At 41.3% G+C, this 22,645-nt stretch overlaps 1 protein-coding gene across 10 annotated transcripts in view; it reads right to left on the bottom strand.

Moving 5' to 3' along the window:
* MYBPC1 (myosin binding protein C1) overlaps nucleotides 1–22,645 on the bottom strand; it is a 96,118-nt gene that overhangs the window by 58,074 nt on the left and 15,399 nt on the right. For 5 of the 10 annotated variants that reach the window (XM_081928187.1, XM_081928188.1, XM_081928179.1 and 2 more), the window contains exons 2-7: nucleotides 19,061–19,093; nucleotides 14,922–14,963; nucleotides 8,459–8,494; nucleotides 8,039–8,062; nucleotides 7,073–7,108; nucleotides 5,651–5,755 (exon numbers count right to left, since the gene is read on the bottom strand). In XM_081928187.1, the coding sequence (XP_081784313.1) occupies nucleotides 5,651–5,755; nucleotides 7,073–7,108; nucleotides 8,039–8,062; nucleotides 8,459–8,494; nucleotides 14,922–14,963; nucleotides 19,061–19,093 (276 nt within the window). The remainder of the gene's footprint in view (nucleotides 1–5,650; nucleotides 5,756–7,072; nucleotides 7,109–8,038; nucleotides 8,063–8,458; nucleotides 8,495–14,921; nucleotides 14,964–19,060; nucleotides 19,094–22,645) is intronic. The other 5 variants (XM_081928183.1, XM_081928182.1, XM_081928184.1 and 2 more) reach the window with 5 other exon arrangements.

Consider the following 22,645-nt stretch of genomic DNA (forward strand, 5'->3'; position numbering starts at 1 on the left):
CGTGACCCCATGGACCAGAGAACGCCAGGCACCTCTGTCCTCCACTGCCTCCCGCAGTTTGGTCAAACTCATGCGGTTAACCTCGAAAACACTATCCAACCATCTCGTCCTCTGTCGCCCCCTTCTCCTTGTGCCCTCCATCTTTCCTAACATCAGGGTCTTCTCCAGGGAGTCTTCTCTTCTCATGAGGTGGCCAAAGTACTGGAGCCTCAGCTTCACAATCTGTCCTTCTAGTGAGCACTCAGGGTTGATTTCCTTCAGTGTGGAGAGGTTTGATCTTCTTGCAGTCCATGGGACTCTCAAGAGTCTCCTCCAGCACCATAATTCAAAAGCATCAATTCTTCGGCGATCGGCCTTCTTTATGGTCCAGCCATAAAGGATTGTTTCCTGTTTTCCTCTAAATAGCTAGATCAGGGGTAGGCAACCTAAGGGCCAGGGGCTGGAGGCGGCCGAATCGCCTTCTCAATCCGGCCCGCAGATGGTCCGGGTATCAGTGTGTTTTTACATGAGTAGAATGTGTCCTTTTATTTTGGGGGGGCATAGGAATTCATTCATTTCTCCACCCAAAATATAGTCCAGCCCACTGTCTGAGGGACGGTGGACCAGCCCACAGCTGAAAAAGGTTGCTGACCTCTGAGCTAGATGATTGAATTTTAACTTCTAGAAAGGGCTCTGCTGCTTCATATGTGCTCCTGGATTAATCAGCCATTAAAATTTATTTCCATATGAAATTTGAAAGTGTTGGTTTCTGCTCTCTTTCACTGTGCAGCGAAAGTGCTTGTCACAAGACAGGTGTTTACATTCCACAGTCTGTACTGTTGGAGTTTCTCAAGGGAAAGGAGACTGGATGTGACGTACACTGGTTTCCTGTTTTTCACTGTTCTCTCGGAGCTTTTTGTTTTCCGAGGAGAGAGGAGTTGCCTCTCTGCTCTAGCAGAGGCAAGATGCCTGCTTGTAATCTCTCAGCATTGAAGTGTAAATAAACTGAAATTAAGCATGTGGCATGTACTACTCATTCTTCTGCTGTGTAAAGGGACTCTGCAAAATCAACATTTTTGGTCCTGGGCCCAGAAAAACGCAATCAATCTGACGGATGGGCTCCGGAGGTCGAGTTGGGATTCCGGCAAAGGAACAGAGAAACGGACCGGTCTTATCTTCTCTGCGTCAACTTGATTGATTGAGAGGTATGTGCTCATGCTCCGGGCAGCCTGCCAGCTCCTAATTAATGGCTTTAAGGCTGGACTTTGAACTTTTAAAGCCGTTTTCCACGGCACAAGCGTAGTGGCTTGGATGGCTGGGAAAGTGAAAGTAACTTTGAACTTGCCTTTGGAATGAGGTTTGAAGCAGCAGACGCAGCTTGAGTAAAGCAGCTTGATTTAAAGCAGCAGAGATGATGCAGAAGGCTAATGCCATAGTCATGATGGCTAGCTGCAGAAGGCTGGCTGATGCAAGTGGGGAATCTGATCCCAATCTGCCACATGCTCAGCTCAGAGTAGCCTGTGATACTGCTGTGATTGAGGATAAAGCAGACCGCCAGGGTGATAGCTGCATGGGTAAGGGGGAGTCTTCACAGACGTCATCCCAGAGTGCAGTGGAACCACCAGATGGCGCCAAAGCTTTGAAGGCAGTGAAATGCTACTCGTGTGGACGTCTAGGCCATATGAAGAGGGAATGCAGATATCCCAGGGCCAAGACAGAGCAGCGCAGCGAAAGCTCATCGCGTGGAAAAGGCCAAAGCAAAGGCAAAGGTCCGGTGTCCAGGACAACGCAGCACAAGGCAATGGTCTCACGCTTCACACCAAATGTTGCAAAGGTCCAGAAGACGTCTAGATCTTTCTTCGTGGTGGATTCGGCTGCAACGCATCACATGTGCAACGATAAGCGACTGTTTGTGTCTTTTACACCGCAGGAAGGTGCGATTCACCAGGCGGATGACCACACAATTCCCAGTAAAGGCTACGGAACTGTTGTTCTTCACAGTTTGGACTTATCGATACAGAATGTGCTTTATGTGCCGGATGCCAAACATAATCTGCTCAGCGTTGGACAGCTGAATGAGCGGAAAATTGACGTTTCCTTTAAGAACAAAAGGTGCATCATCACAAAGAAAAATGATTATGTGTTGTATGCTGAATATGTTGATCGTTTGTATGTTTTGTATTATGATGATGTTGTGCAGGATGACACTTGTTGCATTGCAGGTTCTAACAAAAGTTTGCATGCAGAATGTATTCACGATTTTCATAGAAAATTTGGTCATTTGCATTTTGAGGCAGTATCTAAAATGCCTGCCTTGGTTGAAGGTATGACTATTAAACCCTGCAGGTACCACATGAAGTGCAAGGCATGCGCAGCAAACAAGGTGAAAGTGGCTGCGAAAGGTAAGGTGTCTAGTAGGCAAGCTACAGAACCATACCAGGTTGTTCATGCTGATTTGGTTGGACCACTAGCGCCCTCTTTGGGTGGAAATAGGTACTTCATGGTTCTCATTGATGCATTTTCCAGATATATTTATGTGTACAATCTCAAGCAGAAATCAGAGGCTTTTCCTAGGTTCAAGGAATTCTGTGCTTGGTTGGAAAATGTGCATGGTAAGAAGATAAAGACTCTTTTCTCTGATCGCGGGGGGGAATTCACTTCTCAGCAGTTTGAAGCTTTTCTGACTGAGAAAGGAATTCAACACGATTTGTCTAGTCCTCGCTCGCCATGGCAGAATGGATTTGCGAGAGGGCAAATCAGACATTGCTTCAAGGGTTAAAAACCTTGCTGCATGATGCAAATCTTCCAGAGAGTTATTGGGCCGAATCTCTCTCATGTTTTGTTTACAGTTACAATCGCAGGTTATCTTCAGCGATTGGTTGTACCCCCTATGAGAAGATGTTTGGCAAGAAGCCATACATCAAACACATGAAAATTTTTGGTTCTGATATGTGGGTTCACTCACCACAAAACTCCAAGTTAGACAAGCGTGGATTGCATGGTATCTTTCTAGGTTATCAGAAAGGTTCTTACAGAATAATGATGACTGACTCTAAGACAATTAAGCTCACAAGAAGTGTTGAGTACAATGCAAAGTGGGGGGAGAATGTGGGAATTTTCCAATGTTATCCTGATGACAGTGATGAGACTGAGGATAGTCAAAAGCAACCACAACAACCCACACCCACTGATGAAGGTTCTGATTCTGAGACTGAAACTGAATCGGAGGATTCAGAGGATTTCAAGAGTGCGAAAGCCTCTATGCGACCCTCTGAAAGCTCTGATCAAGAATTGGAAGAACCATTGTTCACAATAGGTCGTTTTTCTCCTAAGAAGGAAGAGGAAAGTGTTGAGGACTTAAGGCTAATTCGCAGGTCACAGAGAGCCACAAAAGGCAGACCTCCAAAGAGATTTGCTGATGAGTTTGCTAAGATAGCAGTAACAGCTGTTAAAAGCTCCAAGAAAGTATTTGAACCTTCAAGTTTCCAAGAAATCCAGGATTTGGATTCAAAGGAAGCTGAGCCATGGTTAAATGCCATGAAGGCTGAGCTTGATTCCTTAGAAAGGAACAAAACTTGGGAGCTTGTTCCAGTAGTTCCAGGAATGAAACTGCTTGGAAGCAAATGGGTCTTCAAAGCGAAGACAGATCAAAATGGCAAGATAGTCAGACACAAAGCCAGATTGGTAGCCAGAGGTTTTGCACAGGTACCAGGTGAAGACTATCACGAGACCTACTCACCCACAGTGAGGTATCAGAGCATTAGGCTTATGCTCAAGCTAGCTGCAGAGGAGAATCTACACATTAGTCACCATGATGTGAATACAGCTTTTCTGTACGGATCTCTAGATGAATCACTTTATATGCTTCCACCTGATGGCGTACAGGTAAAACAGGGATTTGTTTGTGCTCTGAAAAAGTCCCTTTATGGTCTCAAACAAAGTGCACGGTGTTGGCACACAAAATTCACTGAAGTATTGTTTTCTCTAGGTTTTCAGCAAGGGAAAGCTGATCCATGTGTATTTGTCAAAGAGGAGGGGCAAAAGAAACTGTATTGTTTGTTTTATGTTGATGATCTTTTATTCTTTTGGGAAGATGTCACAATGTACAATAACGCCCTAGCTCAACTGAAAGAGCACTTTGACATGAAAGATCTTGGTGAGGTAAACAATTACCTATCTCTGGAAATAGAGAGAGATCAAGATGGTAACATTCTAGTACACCAGTCACGGAAAATTGCTGTTGTGTTAAGCAAACTAAACCTCATGGATGCTAACCCTGTAGACACACCGATGACAACAGGTTATCAGGTAGATGACACTGAAGAAGCATTTTCTGACACTACACTGTACAGAAGTGTGCTAGGCAAGCTAAACTTCATTGCCAGATGTTCAAGACCAGACATTGCTGTTAGCTGTAATTTGCTAAGCAGACAAGTCAACAATCCTACTGTTAAGGATTGGAAAGCTCTGAAACGCATAGCGCGGTATTTGAAAGGCACTATGCATTACAGACTGAGATTTAACAATCAGAAGTCTGGTGGTCTTGAGATATTTGCAGATGCAAGTTTTGGAAGTGACACTACAGACAGGAAAAGTACGTCTGGAGTTTGCTACATGTACAATCAGGGTCTATTTGATTGGTCATGCAAGAAGCAAACAACAGTTAGCTTAAGTACTTGTGAAGCTGAACTGAATGCACTGTCTTATTCACTTAAAGATTGTGAATGGTTGTTACAATTGTGCAAAGACATGAAAATTCCTGTCAAATGTCCAATCCAGGTTTACCAGGACAACAAAGCATGTTTGGCTTTGCTGAATTCTGAAGGTTGTAAGCAAAGCACGAAGCACTTGCAATTGAAGTTGCAACATGCTAGGGAACGTATTCAGAAGGGACTCGTAACGGTGTCCTATATGCCAGGTAATGAAATTCCTGCTGATGTATTGTCCAAGATTGTATCAAGGGATCAACACTGTACCTATGTGCAGAAGTTGGGTTTGTACTGATATTGTACGAACACGCTGCCCAGTGATGTTCACAGAAAGGGGGAGGATGTTGGTTTCTGCTCTCTTTCACTGTGCAGCGAAAGTGCTTGTCACAAGACAGGTGTTTACATTCCACAGTCTGTACTGTTGGAGTTTCTCACGGGAAAGGAGACTGGATGTGACGTACACTGGTTTCCTGTTTTTCACTGTTCTCTCGGAGCTTTTTGTTTTCCGAGGAGAGAGGAGTTGCCTCTCTGCTCTAGCAGAGGCAAGATGCCTGCTTGTAATCTCTCAGCATTGAAGTGTAAATAAACTGAAATTAAGCATGTGGCATGTACTACTCATTCTTCTGCTGTGTAAAGGGACTCTGCAAAATCAACAATCTCGGTATGTTAAAGTCTTTTGAGCTTCATAAGGTATAAGTGTATAGCTGAATCCTGTGCATGTTTACTCAGAAGTAAGCACCACTTTGTTTAGTGAGGCTTATTTCAGGCAAATATGCATAAGATTTCAGTCTTAAACATTTTTGGGAAGAGGGGCAATGGAGGACTAATTGATCATTTGAGAATACCAGAAACTACAGCATTTGCTGAAGCTAAGTAGGTATAGCCCTATTCAGAATTCCATGTATGTGTAATAGACAAATTAATATATATATTTTATTTTAAAAAAATTTTACAGCACTTACCGACACTAATTGTTCCACCCTTTGGTTTTTCAACAAATAAAAGGGATTTCTGTGAATTGTCTTGCTTATCTCCTTCTTCCTGAGGGCCATCTCCCATAGACCATACTAATATGGAGAAAGAGGGGGGAAATTAAGTTATTGCAATAAATTTTGCAATCTAATTTCTTTATTTTAGCTCTAACATATCCTTTCTTTAAACTACAACTACTTCAAAGGGTACTTACGTTCTCCGTCACACCTTTACAGCCTGACATGATTTTATTGGAAGCAAAAGGATAGAAAATTCTTATTGAACACAACTTTCTGAATGGAATTGCCCTATCTGTGGTGATGGAAAATTATAATATTGTGCTGGTCTGTGTCACTGCTTTCACAGCAAATAAATAAAGAAATAGTTGTATATTAATAGATATATACTGTATAGATGATATATTAAAACACACTGTAAAAGCTTAATGTCAGTGTTAATTGAGAACAGCTGAATAGTTTTTCTTGAAAGTGTTGGTAATTAAGATCTTAATCCTGCAATAACCAATAAAGATTGTGTAAGCTCATCTGTGGAGAAACAGTATCTGTACAGAGGCATGCCTTAAACATTATGGCATTGGGGTCTTTTTCAACCCTATGATTCTATAATTCCATCATTCCTAGTTTGATTCTGGTTGTGTGTGGAAATAACACAATTTCACATAAAAATAACTTCCATGCAAAGTAAATTCCATGAAAATATTGACATTGTTCTAGTTTCTAAGGAACAGCATGCTTTGTCAAACAAGGCCATAAGACATATGTGCCCAAGGGTCAAATGCTTAATATGGGTCTTGGGTTGTTGTGGGTTTTTTTTTTTTACATCCCCACTGTAAAAATTTGTTGCAATCTGTTTTAAAAAAGAAAAAGAAGAAGAAGAGGTCTGTGCCTAGGTCTTCCAGATTTATTTTCTGGAATGATCTATGTTAGCCTCCTGTAACCTGCTGCCCTCAGTGGTTTTGTTTTGGATTACAATTCCCATCAGCCCCAGACAACATGGCAAATGTCCAGGGATAATTGGAGTTGTAGTCCAAAACATTTGGTGGGCGCCAGGAAGACACCAGGCTGACTTTTGTGCTCCAGAGCTCCATGTGAGCAGGAGCATCTCTTTTCACTCCAGTGAAGTGCATGGAGAAGTCCTTGCTCACATGGAGTTCTGCTTGCACACTGGAACCTCATGAAGCTTTGGAGCAGGATCTTTTTTCTAGATCTGAAACAAATATAAAACAAAAACCAAAGGTTAGCACGAAGGGTACAAAAGTCGGCAACTGCATCTGTCGAAAAGTAAGCTACAATAAATTGTTCATTAATAGTTATCGCATTAGGAGAAAATTGGAATGTTTTTTGGGGGGTCTTTGTTCTTCCTCCTTTCCTTTCTGTTTTAGAAAATCTCACCTGAGTCCTTTCTCTCTCCTGACCGATTAGTCCCACCTGAAAGGTAAGAGTAAACCGGATGATGTCAAATCAAAAGCTATACCTTGGTTACTATACTGGCTGTGTAGGATTGGGAGCTATTGTCATATGCTGCAAGGGGGGGGGGGTTGTAGAACTAATGGGGTTGTCTAATCAGTGGAAGGAGAGTGGGAAACTTCCTAGGGGCTAGTAAGAAGACATAAGATCCAGCAACATTGCTGCAGCTAAGCACATCAGGGTGAGGTTGGTGCCTAGATAAGATAAAAGGGCATTATCATGGTGCATAGGTCTATCTGTGGCTAATAGCCATGATGTGTAGATGGAAACTTCATATTCTGAGGCCATATACTCAGCAGCATCTAGCTGGCCACTATGCAAAGTAGGATACCAGGCAAGATGGAACAATGGCCTGATCCAGCAGAGCTCTTCCTAGGGGCACTGCCCAATGTTAGTCATATGCAGAGAGTAGACCTACTGAAATTAATGGACATGCCTAAGTTAGGTTTGCTCATTTCAGTTGGTCTACTCCAGCTGGATGCAGCCCTAGGGGACAATTTGGGGACTGTGAGTTCCAGCAAGATAGAAAGACTGGATATAAATCCACTATCTTCTTTCAGAGTGACAAGTTGTGCTTCCCTTGAAGTTCCATTGTATGCAACAGAACTTGCACACCATTCACCAGAAACAAAAGCACCTTGTGCTTTCAGTGTTCCTAAATGCTTAGCTTTGGAGCATATAGTGGCTAAGAAACTCCCTTTGCACGCTTATTGGGTGACTCTAGGACATTGGAGATGGGGACAATGCAGGGATTCTATTGCAGAAATAGTAACAGGCCTTCAACCCCCTGGTTAGATGGGCTCATGTCTGGCTGACAACAGAAGAACCAGTTCTCGTTAGTTCTCCTCATCATAGCAGACAAACACTGTAAAATGGAATAGACCGCCTAACCTGCAGTTGAAGTGTCATCTTCATCTGTAAAAAGAAATACATAACAAGTAAAACAAAGCAAGCAAGGAAAAGGAAGAATGAGTTATCCTTTTTTTTTTTTTTTTTTTTTTTTTTAGTACTGTACATATGAATGATAATGAGGAACCTGCAAGAGAAGGAAGGGAAACCATGATAGCTGGAAACAATGGTAATGAAAACTGCAAACTGATGGATAAAGCTTTATGGGATCGAGCAGCTGGAATGGTCAACTTCAATGCTTCACGCAAGTACAAAAAATGGGATGTAATGTGTGATCTATTATTAAAACATGGGTATGAATGACAGTTTTCAGAGTGGTTGTGTATGTTAGAAATATTGAGGGGGGGGGAAATGGAGTACAAAAAAGCCACAATGAAAATCAAGGTCAACCATAGATCTGACCTTCTGAAGAGGATGTCATTTCACTGACGTTCCCGTCTGCAAGTAAAATGTGTACATAAAGGATTTTTTATATAAATATATATATCTACAAAAAAACACTATAATTAGGGGGAAAAGATTCCATCACTTGGCAGAAGATGGCTCCAAATTAATGAGATTCAACCATTACCTTTTCTTCTTTCAAATTCCAACAAACTGCCTAGATAAAAACTATATCACTTACATGATCAATAAGGACTTGGTCAAAATCAAGACTCTTAGGTCCCATTCCTTTCAGTGGAAGACTTAAGCACGTATCTAGCTCTTTCCCATCCAAAGTCAACAGGGCCTAAGAATCCACCTATTTGTTATTGCAAATAATAAAGCAATAAGAATTCTGTTTAGAATTCACATATTTCCTGTAATCTAGGGAGCAGAAGAGCACATATATACTTTGATGTGATAATTAGCAGTGGTCTAGATTTAAGATGTTAATATCCTGAGCTATAACCAATAAATATGCATGTTAGGTCATCCTAATTCCATGACAAAATACACATCCCCCAATACTCCACTATTACAATTATATAACAACTTAAAGTTTAAGATGGGCAAATGAAAGGAAAAAGGCTAAAAGGTCACTGGCAATATTTATATTGTACACTATTTATACTGTAAATAAATATTACTGGAATAACTTATGTTTTACCTCCGTGGAAAGCCACAGAACAAATACGAGTGACGAAGACATTTCCCACATGGTTGAAGTAGACTTTCAAATACATTGCGTGAAAACCACTTCCATCACATTTTAGGATGTCTGTCTGACACTCTGTCTTTTTGTTTTTAAAGTGATCTTAATATAATTATGGAAATTTGCTATCCATAAGTTACACTTAAATGATTTAAAGAAGTTCCTGATGAGAAGAATCAAGCCATTTTAAGAAAAGGCACACAGTATGAAGAACAAAATAATTCAAAATTTCAGAACATTATATCTACTTACCCATGTAAGAAAAGCATTTTCAAGTGAAATCATCCAGAAAAGGTGAATTCTGGCTCCATAATAATCAGTGACTTTACTTGGAGCCAGGATGTCACATTTTCAATCACATGAGTAGTCAAGCTCTTACTTATGTGATTAGTCCCGATCCTGCAAACATGGAAGTATGCATGGTGTCCCTGAATCAGAGTATGCTTCTAATCAAAAATTTGAAGTTTATGTTACTCATATGAGTAAATGCTTTTGAAATGAAGGCAGTTCTATATACAGAGCAAGTACATTTTCAAGCAGCCCATTAACACAAGTTTTTAAAAGGCAGGAATCAGACTTGATTTTGGCTTCAAAATTATTGTGATTTTCTTAGGCTAAACTACACATTGCACTGTAAATCTGTTATTAGTTTCCTGCCTTTATTTTATAATGAAATGTAGCTATACAGGCAGCTGTAAATTTGCTAGCAGCAGCAGTGGAGAAAGTTATATTAACCTTCTTTCCATGCTCTGTTCACAATCAAAACTTCCTCCTCAGCGACTTTTGGCCCACATGGGAAAACACCACCATATTTCCCACCACAATAGGGCAAACAGCAGCTGGGAAAATGAAACAGGGAAAGAGTTAAACATACACTGCCCATGAACCATTAAGATGAGCAAACTGCATTTTTAAAAAATGTTTTCAACAGTACTGAGACATTGCTTTTGAGGCCAACTATTAGCATGTTGACCCTTTCAAAGGAAGTCAAAGCACTGACTCACACTAAAGGTACACAGAAGGAATTGTTTGATCTCAGGAAAATGATGTATAATAATAATTATTATTATTTCTGTTGGGTACATTTAGGTTTGGAACACCTGCAAATTCCATGAGCTGCAAGATGGCATGAAGATGCTAATCTTCAGAGTTTATGATCATGATAAATGATAGCCTCATGATAAATGAGTGAACAATATGAATATTGTGCTAACTGATCAGAATGTGACAACTGGCTCCAAGACTGGCAGTTAATCAAAGTAACATAAATTCACACTCATTTGTCTTCTTCACAATAGTGTTGTGGTCAATGTAAACATGAAGGAAATATGTAATCTGCTCAGTTCAGTCAGCACAATATATGTGATGTCATGCTTGTTATCCAAGTGGAAGATGATCATCACACAAAAGAGTGGTCTAATTTGTTATTATATTGTTGAATGATGTGAGAAACTGGAAGAACAAAAAGCAGCTGGTTGGTGTTTAAGGTGACAACTGCAGATTCACCAGTCAGTGCCATTTATATTTTCTAAGCAGAAAAAAGTTAATACCAACCAGTCTGTATACCCCCAGGACATTAAAATGTGTTGTGAACCTTCTATGGATATCAAGGTAACATACGACAGCAGAACTGCTTTGACAGATGGGATGGAGAAAAAACCTGTAGCAATCCATCTTTCCTAATTCTTTAGTAGCTAGAACTGGATGAAGTGGTTGTTTAATCAAAATGGAAGAATGATTCAAGAGCGATCGGTTTAAAAATGAGAAAGTGATGATCTAATCTATGTTAGCAACATCATCTGTTCAAAAGATAACAAATACCCAAAGAATATCAGACCTGATGGTAGAATTACGATCATTATTTCACTCTCCTTTTCTTCTGCAAGTAAAATTTTAATGGAATATAAATATATTTAATAATGGAACTTGTGAAAAGAGCTAAACAAGAGGAAGGCATTCTGGTGCAAACAGATTTCTTTACCACAAAAAGACGTACTGTATACCAGTTGGGTAGATCAGGTGATTCACTAAAGCAACAGTTTCACTTGACTGAAGAAAGTTGACCTAACTTTAACCATCTTTGCCAATCTATTTCCACTCTGTCAGCACTGGTGGAGGAAGAGGAGTGCGGGGGGAGTGCACAGCCCCCGGCAGCACGATCCCCAGGGTGCCATCATGGTTTCCCCCCTCGCCCGTTCTGGGTGTTCCGCCTCCGGGACGTGCACCAGCCCTGCCCCCTCCTGCTCTCCACCCCCCAGTGCCGGAGCATGAAGCTCTGCCACTGTCTGTCAGCCCACCTATAAAGGGAGCTTCTATCTAAAAGTACAAGTGTAGTTCTACACATGCAGTATTATCACAACTGAAGTTGACCTCTCATCTAGCAAAGCCCATCTTATCCCTCACCAGTCCAGATCTACCTAAGAGATCTACCTTGACTGATGTTTGCTTCATGATGGGAATTTGCTAATACTCAGCAGATGCAAAGCATCATACTTAGACTTTAAGTAGTTACTATATATGGTCAGCAGTACTGCAATGTAATCTATATGTCATTTCCTGTTCATCCTAAGATGTGTATGTTGAGTAATGCTGGAATTTGCTAAGGACACTTCTGAAAAATTAGGGAGGTGGCATTGCAATGATGGTCTAAGATGGCTGAAGGGGCCTACAGTCCACTTGATTGTAGTTTTCTTGGAGGTGACCTGATAGAATGGCTCAGATTCACTATTGGCCCATTTCAACAGCAACCTTGCTTGCAAAAAATATGCTCTTATTCCCTTACTCCCTTACATGAAGGCATTCACCGAGGATGCCAATACAATCACATCTGTGTTATCATAACAACAGGGCAACCAAAATGATCAAGGGGTAGGAGGAAAGGCTTCACAATAAAAAAGTATAGAAAAAAATAAGCATGGGGAAACATAATATACAAAATTATGCATGATAGGAAGAACGTAGGTAAGGAGACAAACCCAGGGTCATCAATTGAAGCTGAATGGTATGCGATTTGGGAATGACAAAATGAACTACTTCTTTGCACAGTTAAAATGGCAGCACTTTGCTAACAGAAGACATAGTGATGGTCACCAAACTGATGACTTGAAAGGGGGAATTAGACAATATTGGATAAAAATATTAGTATCTCCAGTGTCAGAGGCAGCAGGAGAGGGCTAATGAGCAATTTAACAAACAAACAAATAAATAAATTGAGCAGAATCAATGAGATAACAACACTTCCCCAGAACTCTATGGAATGGTCTACCTTCCTCTTTACTATACATCAAATGGTTTTTAAAAGTATGTCAGGCATGGAGTACCTCTAGCTCCCATCATCTCTGGCCATTGGTCATGGTTGCTGGGGTAGATGAGAGTTGCAGTTTAGTGACATCTGGGGAGCCAAAGGGTCCCCATCCCTGCAGTATGTCATCAATGTAGCAGGAGAGTGTGCTGTTTCATATTTGCAAGTTGCTGATGGGGAGGCTCCAGTAGTACTAATGAAATTTTATCTATGTCCACTTGCCAGATCTGCTACGGTTGCTCATTAGCTTTAAATATAGACGTCTACGTATGTCTATAAAAGACAGCTGAGATTTTATACAGAGTTTTGATGGAAACTTCAATCAAAACCACAGGGGAAACAATCAAATGTTTGAGTAGATCACAGAACCTAGACAGATGAAAATGAAACATGCAGGTAATTTATTAGATGGGTGGATACCTGGATGGAACCTAAAGAAAGAAATGAGCACATTAATTTTATGTTGTTATTTCAGGAAATGAGCACAGTTCTGGTAGCTATGTCTTCAGCACAAAAATGAAGATGAATGAAAGCACATTGTGGAATGTAATATGTGAGAGTACGTGGGTAGTTACGTAGACACACATGACAATGCTGGACAAACAGAAATGTAGAACGGAGTCACTGGAGGATAACATAGTGAGTTTAGTGAGGCTGCTGTACATTCAATTATTCTGTAAATAAAATAGATATTAGATAGATGACAGAGATCTAGCATTCCATAAATGCAAATTAATACCTTGCTTCAAAACACAAAATTTAGAACTATGTAGTATGGATTACACTGAAGCTTGTATCCCCATCATTACTTGGAAACAAATAGTTACCCTGAGCATACCCCAAGGTAGCCTTGCCCAACTTGGTAACATCCCAATATTTTGGACTGCAACTCCCATCGATCCTAGTCAGCATGTGCTCACCAGGTTGGACAAGGCTCCCCTAAGAGTTGTGGAAGGCTGGGGGGGGCACGGCATGGTTTGTTTGCAGGGCATCATGGAAGACCGTAGGACAGAAAGTCTTAAGGATTCCACCTGACATGCAGAATGAGTCATACAGGACTTTTGATTCTGGCCAAAGTGGTTGGCAGGGCAATTCAGAGCAGCATCTCATATTTTGAATGGCAGACAAAGGCTTTATTTCAGATACTGAAGCCCTTTAACGCTCTTATGACAAGAGCTACTACCTTAAACTGATAGGTGAAAGTGTTATAGTGGTTAAGAGTAGTTAATATTATGCTTATGCGTGTTTGTCATTTATGGTTGCTTTTGATGGTTTCTATGCCATTTTTGTGCAATACCTCAATCTTGGGAGCCGTTACAATAAAGGGCAAACTGGAGCCAGTGTTGTATAGTGGTTAGCGTGTCAGACTAGGACCTGGGAGACCAGGGTTCAAATCCCCACTCAGCCATGAAGATCACTTTGTGACCTTGGGCCCGTCACTGCCTGTCAGCCTAGCCTACCTCATATTAATTGGGTCATCTTGGACCAGCCTTTCTCTCTCTCTTCTCAGCCTAACCTACCTCAAAGGGTTGTTATGAAGATTAATTAAGGGAGTGGTAGAAACATGCATGCTGCCTTGAACTCTTTGGAGGAAAAGCAGACTATAAATGCAATAAAAGGTAAAGGTAAAGGACCCCTGACAGTTAAGTCCAGTCGCAGACGACTCTGGGGTTGCGGAGCTCATCTCGCTTTACAGGCCGAGGGAGCTGGCGTTTGTCCGCAAACAGTTTTTCTGGGTCATGTGGCCAGCATGACTAAGCCGCTTCTGGCGAAACCAGAGCAGTGCACGGAAATGCCATTTATCTTCCCGCTGGAGCAGTACCTATTTATCTACTTTTTGCAATAAAGAAAGTAATAAACTGAACCAGGAAACAAAGAGGTAGCAAGAGCTGGAGTGACACGTTTTTGCTGCTCTTCTCTACAGCTCTGCAGCAGCATTGCACATCAATAAAAGTTACTGGACACTTTTCAAGGCCAGGCAATATTCCTGTGTCAAAGTTACTAAAGCAGAGGTTAGGCCAACATGGTGTCCTCCGAATGGCACCAGACTCTAGCTTCTGCTATCCCTGCCCATTGGCCATGCTGGCTGAGACTGATGGGAGTTGGAGTCCAACTACACCTGCACATTGTTAATACATCCTATCCCCTGTACTAAATCATAAATGGCTGCGGCTAGGCCTGCCCTCTCCAAGGAAGGGTTGAATGGGCATACCAGCTGAAGCAAGTAAATGGGGAAATGAAGGGGGGAAAGCATTGGCGGTGGGGGAAATCCAGGAAGCCATATGAAATCATATCAATGAAATGAAATGAAATTCAGAACTGTATGGGGAACTGGAAGAAAGAAGAGAAAACATACATATGACCTATACTGCTGTAGCATCTACTTATATGTTGCCTCCTTCTAGCTTTTGGAGAACAACTGCACTCACCTTGGTTAGGTGCATTTCCATCTTCCTCAGGTTTATTTTGCTCTGTGTAGGAAGTAGAAGCAACATCTTTTTGAGAGAAAACACCCAGATCATCAACATTTGTGCTGGCGTACCTGCCTGCAATGCTGGCACAACATGTTTAGATGTTGCGCACGCACAGCAGCCACTACGCCCCGGAGAATTAATTGCCAGAGGCTGAAAGAGTTAGACCATTAATATTAATGGAAATTAACTGGATCCTATTAGCATGTCAATGCTTGTTGGTTGAAACAATGAGTTAGGAAAGGGACCATATCTCAGTGGGAGGACACATGCTTTGGATACAGAAAGTTTCAGGTTCAGGTCATGGAAAAGGAAACTGAACAGGTGATGGATAGGCAGCCTCTGTCTGACAGCCAGTAGAGCTGCTGCCATTCAAAGTAGATAATACTTGGCTTTAGAGGTGAGGGTGGGCAAGGTTTACAGCAATAAACAAACAAAAATTCTGTCAGGAGTGGGTAGGACTCCAAGATGGCCCAATGAGAACTGAGCATGCTCAATGGCCGCAGAATGCTAATTGATGCTGTAATGGGGAAGGGGGATGGAATGCAGTATCTTGAAAAAGGGCATGGCTGGCTGAAACCCTGAACAGAAGCCCACAAGAGCGTAACATTATTATTTTTTTGCAGGTCCCACTGATTTTACATATATGCAAACAATCTGGATAGCTCAGTAGAGCATAAGACTCTCAGGGTTGTGGGTTCGAGCACCCCGTTAGGCAAAAGATTCCTGTATTCCATGGGGTTGGACTAGATGACCCCTCATAGTCCTTTCGAACTCTACAAATCTATGATCTATGAACCTGGAGTAGCAGTGCAATCTTATGTATATTTGTTCAGTGGGGCTCATTCGGAAAACATGCATAGGATTGCAACCTGAAAGTAACTCTGAACTATCCTGCATCAACATTTCCCCTGTTTAGTGTATGTACACGGGAATGAATCCAGCATTATAATAATCAAGTTTTATTTTTTTTAAAATAATTTTTATTAAGGTTTTCCAAATTAAAACAAATAAAATCCAATTCATAAACTTTTTCCAATATCCAGGACTTCCCCTCCCCACCCCCTCTTGTGTTCCAAATCTTCCAAAAAAGCAATAATATTCAACAAATGCTTATTCCCAAAATACACTCATCATCAATAACTCAATTTATCCAAATTTCCATCCCCTAAGGTCGACCTATTCCCTTCCACGAGTTCCCCCCTTTCAAATATAGTACAGATGAAAATAGAATAAAAACAAACAATAATTTTACAACCTTTGGATTCCAAATTTCCCTCCCCTCTTTCCCTGTTGCGTTCCTCCTATCCCTCCACTTCTAATGTCTTCCTGATGAACCCACATTTCACTAAACCCACATCCCTCTGGTTCTTTACCGGTCTTTTTTTTTTTTAAATTACAGATGTCCAATCATAGAAGGAGTCTATCAAAGGGGGCCCATTTCTTCTATCCAGATTTTTATATCCAGGAGTATAAACTCCAATTTTATATCCATAAGCTTGTCAAATCTGGATATCCCAAATGTTCCCACTCCAGTTCTGTCCAGTTCTTGTTGTTTCCTTGTTCTTGTCAGTCACTCTCCTCCTTTTTACTTCCCTGTTCCCTCGCAGAAATGTTCTTTTTCCAAAGGCTTCTAGTGTCTCTACAGAGGCTTGTTATTCAGGAGCAAAACATTACATCATGTTCCTTTCATTTTTCAACAGATTAATCCATTGTTTCCAGTAAAGTGTAGGCCTCTGTAGACAAAATAATGTTCCATTTCTGCAGTTTCCCAGGAGATTAAAAGTTCTATCCAACTGTTCAAGTTTCCCGTCGAAAACACATGCAATGTCCCTCAGCTCCTCTAGGTGGATTACAATAACAAAGTTCCCTTCCAGATCACATCCGCCAGTCCAAATAACTTATAAATCCTTATTTGAAACAATTTATCTCCAATTTATAACAAATGTAACCGGCAAAGTCCTCATAACAAAGTCTCAATTTCATTCTTCCGTTTTGACAGCTCTTTGACAGCTGTCAAAACCTCCGTTATTCTTCTCCAGGCATTTTCACGAATCGCTCCAGGGATTCCGGGGGGGTTGCTTTTTAATACGAATTCCACTTTTCTCCTCCAGCTCAATCTTATAAATTTCCCTCGCGAAGTTGCTAGTTCGGCAAGATAAGGTTCCTCTCGATCTTAGTTATCCAGTCCTTTGTTTTGGCTCTTCTACAATTTGGGGGGGGGGGCTGACTTCCTTTTTTCCACCTCCCCCGTTCGCTCCAAATTCTAAAAATTTATCCCTCTTTTTAGTCCATATTCCAATTACTCACGGGTTCTTCTTTTGGGTCCAAATTTTCAATAGAAGAAGTCAGCGCTCTCCGCCGGATGGCATGCGGCTGCGCTCGGCAGGGATAGCAGAGGACTCAAAGCACCACGCTCCTCCCCGGCACCCGATCCGTAGCCTTTAAAAAGGCTCCTTCACGAATCGAGAGGGCGCTGACGGTGCCAGCCGAGTCTCCATGTCCACGGCCTCCGTGGCCGTGGTTTTTAAGGGTCCCCGCATCGCCGGTGCGGTAGGACCCAGCCCCTGCCGAGCAGGCTCCCTCCGGAGCTCGGAGGGAGCCCGCCATTCGGCGATGGCGCCGACCCGGAAGTCTATAATAATCAAGTTTTAGAAGAGCAGTAGCAAATTTTATTTCTACCCCCTTCCCCCTCTGCATATTTGGTCACATACTTTATACTTTTAACGCAGCAAGCGTATAGATGTGGCAGCCACAATCTGGGCTTAACAGCATTTGTGTGCTCACATTTTTGCATGTGTGTGCATATGCATGTACACAGGAAGCTCAAAATATCCAGAAAGATATGCCAAGGGCAGGAGGATCAACAGACTCTCTCTACACCTTCCCAAATACCAGGTGGGACATAGTTAGCATCTTTAGAAGAGCTGTGCAAGCTTCAGGGCTTCTGCTGAATCTGCCAGGGCTACTGGGTCCCAAACATCAACTGATAAACATCAAGTGTGCTTGCTCCAGAAGTATTGGTGGAGCAGGTTCCAGGATCAAAGTTCTTTGTTAAATCAAAACCACTGGAATGCAGTGACCACTTATGCAATCTGCCATATTTGTAACTTAGTGTTACAAATGTTTCTTTCCAGGGAGAAAAGAGGAGGACTTCCAACTCCATTCTTTCGCAGTTTTGTTATTTAATTCAAAAGATCTGTAAGGATTTCCAATGCAACAGATCACATGGTTTACTATGTGAAATGTGCCTTGAAATGTTATGCATGCATTGCAGGGATAAGCCAACAACAGTTAGTATTAGTTGCACAAGGTTGGGGGTTTTTTTGGATATTAAAACAAAAATGTAGGGTTGGAGCAGAAATGCTCAAATATTTGAAATCTGGTGAATTTTCAATTATTAATAAGTATTTACCCCAAATCTATGTTTGCTTGTTGTTTGTACTAGATTCCATATTCATCAGCTACCACATGGGATAAAATATGAAATAATGCGCTTTCTTTAGGCCTTCTTTTTTAACATGAGGCCTTCTTCCTCTCCCTTTCCCTCCCCTCCATATATAACAAAGCAAAGAGGCAAAATGTTTCCCTTTTTCTTATTTCCATTCACTGGATCAATTCCTTGCTCCCAAATTTCCCTAAATACATCTATGTGCAATTTCTGTCAAAAAAAAAATCCTAGAAAAGAACTAGCATCCTTAGAATACCCACAATTTCCAGGGCTTGGGGTGGGGGGAGCAGGGGAGCCAAGGGAATTAAGCCTGCAATCCTATACCCAATTATCTGGGAATAAGCCCCAATGAACTCAATGGGACTTGCCGCTGAGTAGACATCTATAGGATTCCTAGCATCCTCACTGTAAATTATCATTGTAAATGGCACCCTAAAACGAGTTTAAGCTTTCAGTTACCTGGGAATAACCCCTTGATCTCAGTGGGACTTACTTCTGAGAAGACACACAAAGGACTATACTGTTAATCTTATAGAAGTGAAGTTATTAATCCAATAAACAGTCACCTCTTTGTGGATTGTATGAAGCCTATACAACACATATAGGCTCAAAACCACAACCAAAACCACAAATTCTAATGACTAACCTGGAGGTGGTGCAGTCTCTGCTTCTGTTTCATCTGAAAAGGATAGAAGAAGCACTTTTAGAAACATAAATGTATACGAATAGATACATATGTTCTAGTACAGTACTGAATACAGCTTGAAGAGCTAGACAAATTCTGAATTTCATGCTATACATGAAAGCCTTCCCATTATGGATTTGTAGATGTTTATTGTGGTCTTGTGTATAACCCACTAATTTATTAGGTTTTATTCAAATTGTTTCATTGTTGTACAGATGAAAGCAGCAAACTATCTCATCAAATAGTTGGTTCACATTGCTTTTGTTTTCCTGTAACAAACACCAAATTGATTTGCTATTTCCTTGCATTGTCATTATTTTACAAATAATATTTTTGCAAATAATATTTCATCAAAATACATAAGAACATTTGTTAAGTTGGAAAGGAAATTAATTAACTCAAATAATCATGTCCAATTATTTCAATGGTTCTACTTTGGGTGTGTGGGATGTTAGGGGAGGGATAATACCTCTGGTGGGGGACATGTGCTCCTTCCGGGGTAGTTTGTCCACCTTTGGTCCCCACCCTGCAATCCTTTCTCACCTGTGTCTCCTAGAAGCTGTCAGCATGCGACAGCAGCCACACCCTGTGAAACAGCTTTGACTGATCAGCTAAACTTGGTGAGGGCCAGTTGATGAGTTTCAATCTCTCAGTGAGTTAGGTACTTCCCCTGCATATGAAAACTGGCTCCAGCATATTGATCGGACAAGACTAATAGTGGGTCCAATGGTCAAGATGAGAGTTTCTGCACATGTTCTAGAGTGAAATGAGGAGCAGAGGGGGCTCGTCAACCTGAGATGCTAGCCTATATAGGAGAAGGAAAACTCTGATCCTAAGCCTTCACTGCCTTGCAACTATATTCATGGGAGAAATGTTTCAGGAGGAAAAACCCATACCCACTGCCTTGCACGACATCTCCGGGAGGAGAAAAGGCTAAGGAGTAAGCCCTAGAGAAATCTGGAGTGGAATCCCTAAGACAAGGCCATGTATGCCACCTTCCAGCAACACCTGCAGCCAAGCTAGTGTCAAATGTATTGCTCTGCTTTCCTTTGGAACACATCAATGAGGCTGAGAGGGGGGTCTTGTCATCTGGGCAGTCCAGGACCACCATACACATTGACCAGCTTGCACATGTCTCTATGTGGTGAGGCTCCCTGACTGATACATGGCTCTTACTTCCAAAATGCCCCTTTGCAGAATCTATTTTATTACAATTGCTGCAAAAGTGTACTGAACTTTCTGCTTATTTTATTCCAACTGCAATAATACGCTTCACGTAGTTGGTGTTCTTCATTTCTTTACTGTTTGCCTTGTCTTTATGTTGTTGTCTTGAAAATTCAATAAACACTTCTTTTTAAGAGCTACTATTTGCTCTGCAGCTTTAGATCAAGCAGGTGTATAGGGCTGCTGAAGCTTCTGTGTGCCCTGTTCAGACAAACTCATGTTCCCCCAGGCAAAAAGCCTATTTGAAGTGGTGTTCCATATTTATCCAATTAGATTGCAATGTTGAGTGGTTTGAGCAGAGCTGCACGTAAAGGTACCCTTAAACTTTACACACTGAAAATCAATCCACACCAGCTTCTTCCATGTGACCAAAGATATTATAAAACCAGCGAACCCCTTGAGCAAATAATAGAAATAACATTTCAGTTTTGGCCACTCACAGTGCGACTCTACAGACTAAATATATTCTCAAGCATGCTAGCGATGTTGGTTCTCTGTTCCAGTAAGAATCCTGGTAAGCCTTCTCCTCTGGCGGCAGGCTTAAGTGTAAAATGCATTCTTGGTACATCTTGACTCTCCCTCTCCCTCTCTCTCTCTCCCTCTGTGTGTGTGTGCTTTATGAAGAAGAAACACTATGGGTTGGAGGGGAATTCAGTACAATGTGTGAAATAATTTAAGAACACAGTAAACTCCTGTGGGATCAAACAAAAGGCCTATGTAGGCAACACCCTGAGTGATATTTAACCAAGTTTTACTCAAAGGAGACCCACTGAAATTAATGACCCTAACTTAGTCATATTCCTTAATATCAATGGGTCTACTTTGAAGAAAACTTTGTTTCCAACTGTGGCCAACTAGATGCATGGCATGAAGGTAGCAGACCTCCTCTGCTGTTGCCTCTGCTTTCTCCATAACAGTTATTCAGAGGTATATTGCCCTGAACATGGATGTTCTGTTTAGTTATCATGCAAACGTAGTAACTGATCAGCAAGTTTGTCCAATCCCCTTTTCAAGTCAGCTTGGCAGGGCCATAACATTTTGGGGCAGTGAATTCCATAAATTAAGTTTATGCTGTGCGGAAAAGTAAAGAATGTGTGTGTCTTCAGTCTACTGCCAGTTTCACTGGAGTAGTTTATCCCATCCACTTTTTTTTTGCCAGACTATGCATAACTTTATAATCCTGTCATATACTGTCATTTTATTGTAAGAAAGGAGCTCTACCCCTGGATAATTTAGGCTGCCCTTTTCTGCACCTTCTTCAGCACTCCGATAGCCTTTTCCAGGATGGAGTGGAGGGAGAACAGGTTGAATACTTTTCCCCCAGAGCAGGAGTGATGACATCATTTTCTGAAATGCCGGGTTAACTGATGAACCCTCCTTGCTCTGGCAAGGTGATAATGAGACTTTGAAAGTTATTTCAACAAATTAGCACAGAGGAATGTGAAAAATGATCAAGCTTAGGCTGGACAATTCTTTCCTTTTCTTTGAAGGAGTTCCTACTTCATACTAACAAATTAAATGGTAACACTGCTTAGTAAGATAAAATTGCATTTCTAATACAAAGCTAAAAGCTGCATTTCAATTGGCTGAAGTTCTTTCTCAGCATGTTTTAAGTTGAACCTATGCTATCAGAAGCAAGCACCTCAATGCTCAATGGAACCTACCCCCAAGAACCTAGGCACGGAATTGCCAATCCTAATAAATTAGGCATTATATGTGCTGCTGATCTTTAGTGTGTGTACTGTATCTGAGGGTGTATAAGCCTGCATTTTTTGACTTTCACTGGGCAATGGCTATGAAATTCTCTTTAGGGATGGTGTGATCCTTTTAAAATGGTCATTTAACGTCACCCATATTAAGTCAGTATTCAAGAAAAATGTAAACAATGCACTGTCATTAAAATGTGGCTATACCCCATTTTGTCCATTGCAAGAGTCCAAGTGGGTCAGTCGTTAGAAATTAATTGCCCTAGTCGAGGAGAACAAGTAAAATGGCCATCCCTAGGGCAAATCGTTCATTTTTAATCTTGGTTTCACAAAATATCTCAATTTAAATGACAAAATCTATAGACTTCACCCTCAGTTGTGAATAGCACATGTGTGGTTTAAATGGCCAGATTTTCCAACAGTAAACTTGGTAGTAGTGATTGGGAAAGAATAAAGAGATCCCATTTTCCAATTATGATTTATATTTAATTATTTTATGCTGCTGCTCCAAGCTGGAATCAGGCTTGATGGGACTCAGAGCAAAATGCTCTGTTGAGGGCCCTGGCACATGGATCAAAGCAGGGCTCCTGGACTTATTGGTTGCTACCTGCATTCT

The sequence above is a fragment of the Podarcis melisellensis genome (genome assembly GCF_964234715.1).
Source record: "Podarcis melisellensis genome assembly, chromosome: 10".
NCBI classification, from domain to species: domain Eukaryota; kingdom Metazoa; phylum Chordata; class Lepidosauria; order Squamata; family Lacertidae; genus Podarcis; species Podarcis melisellensis.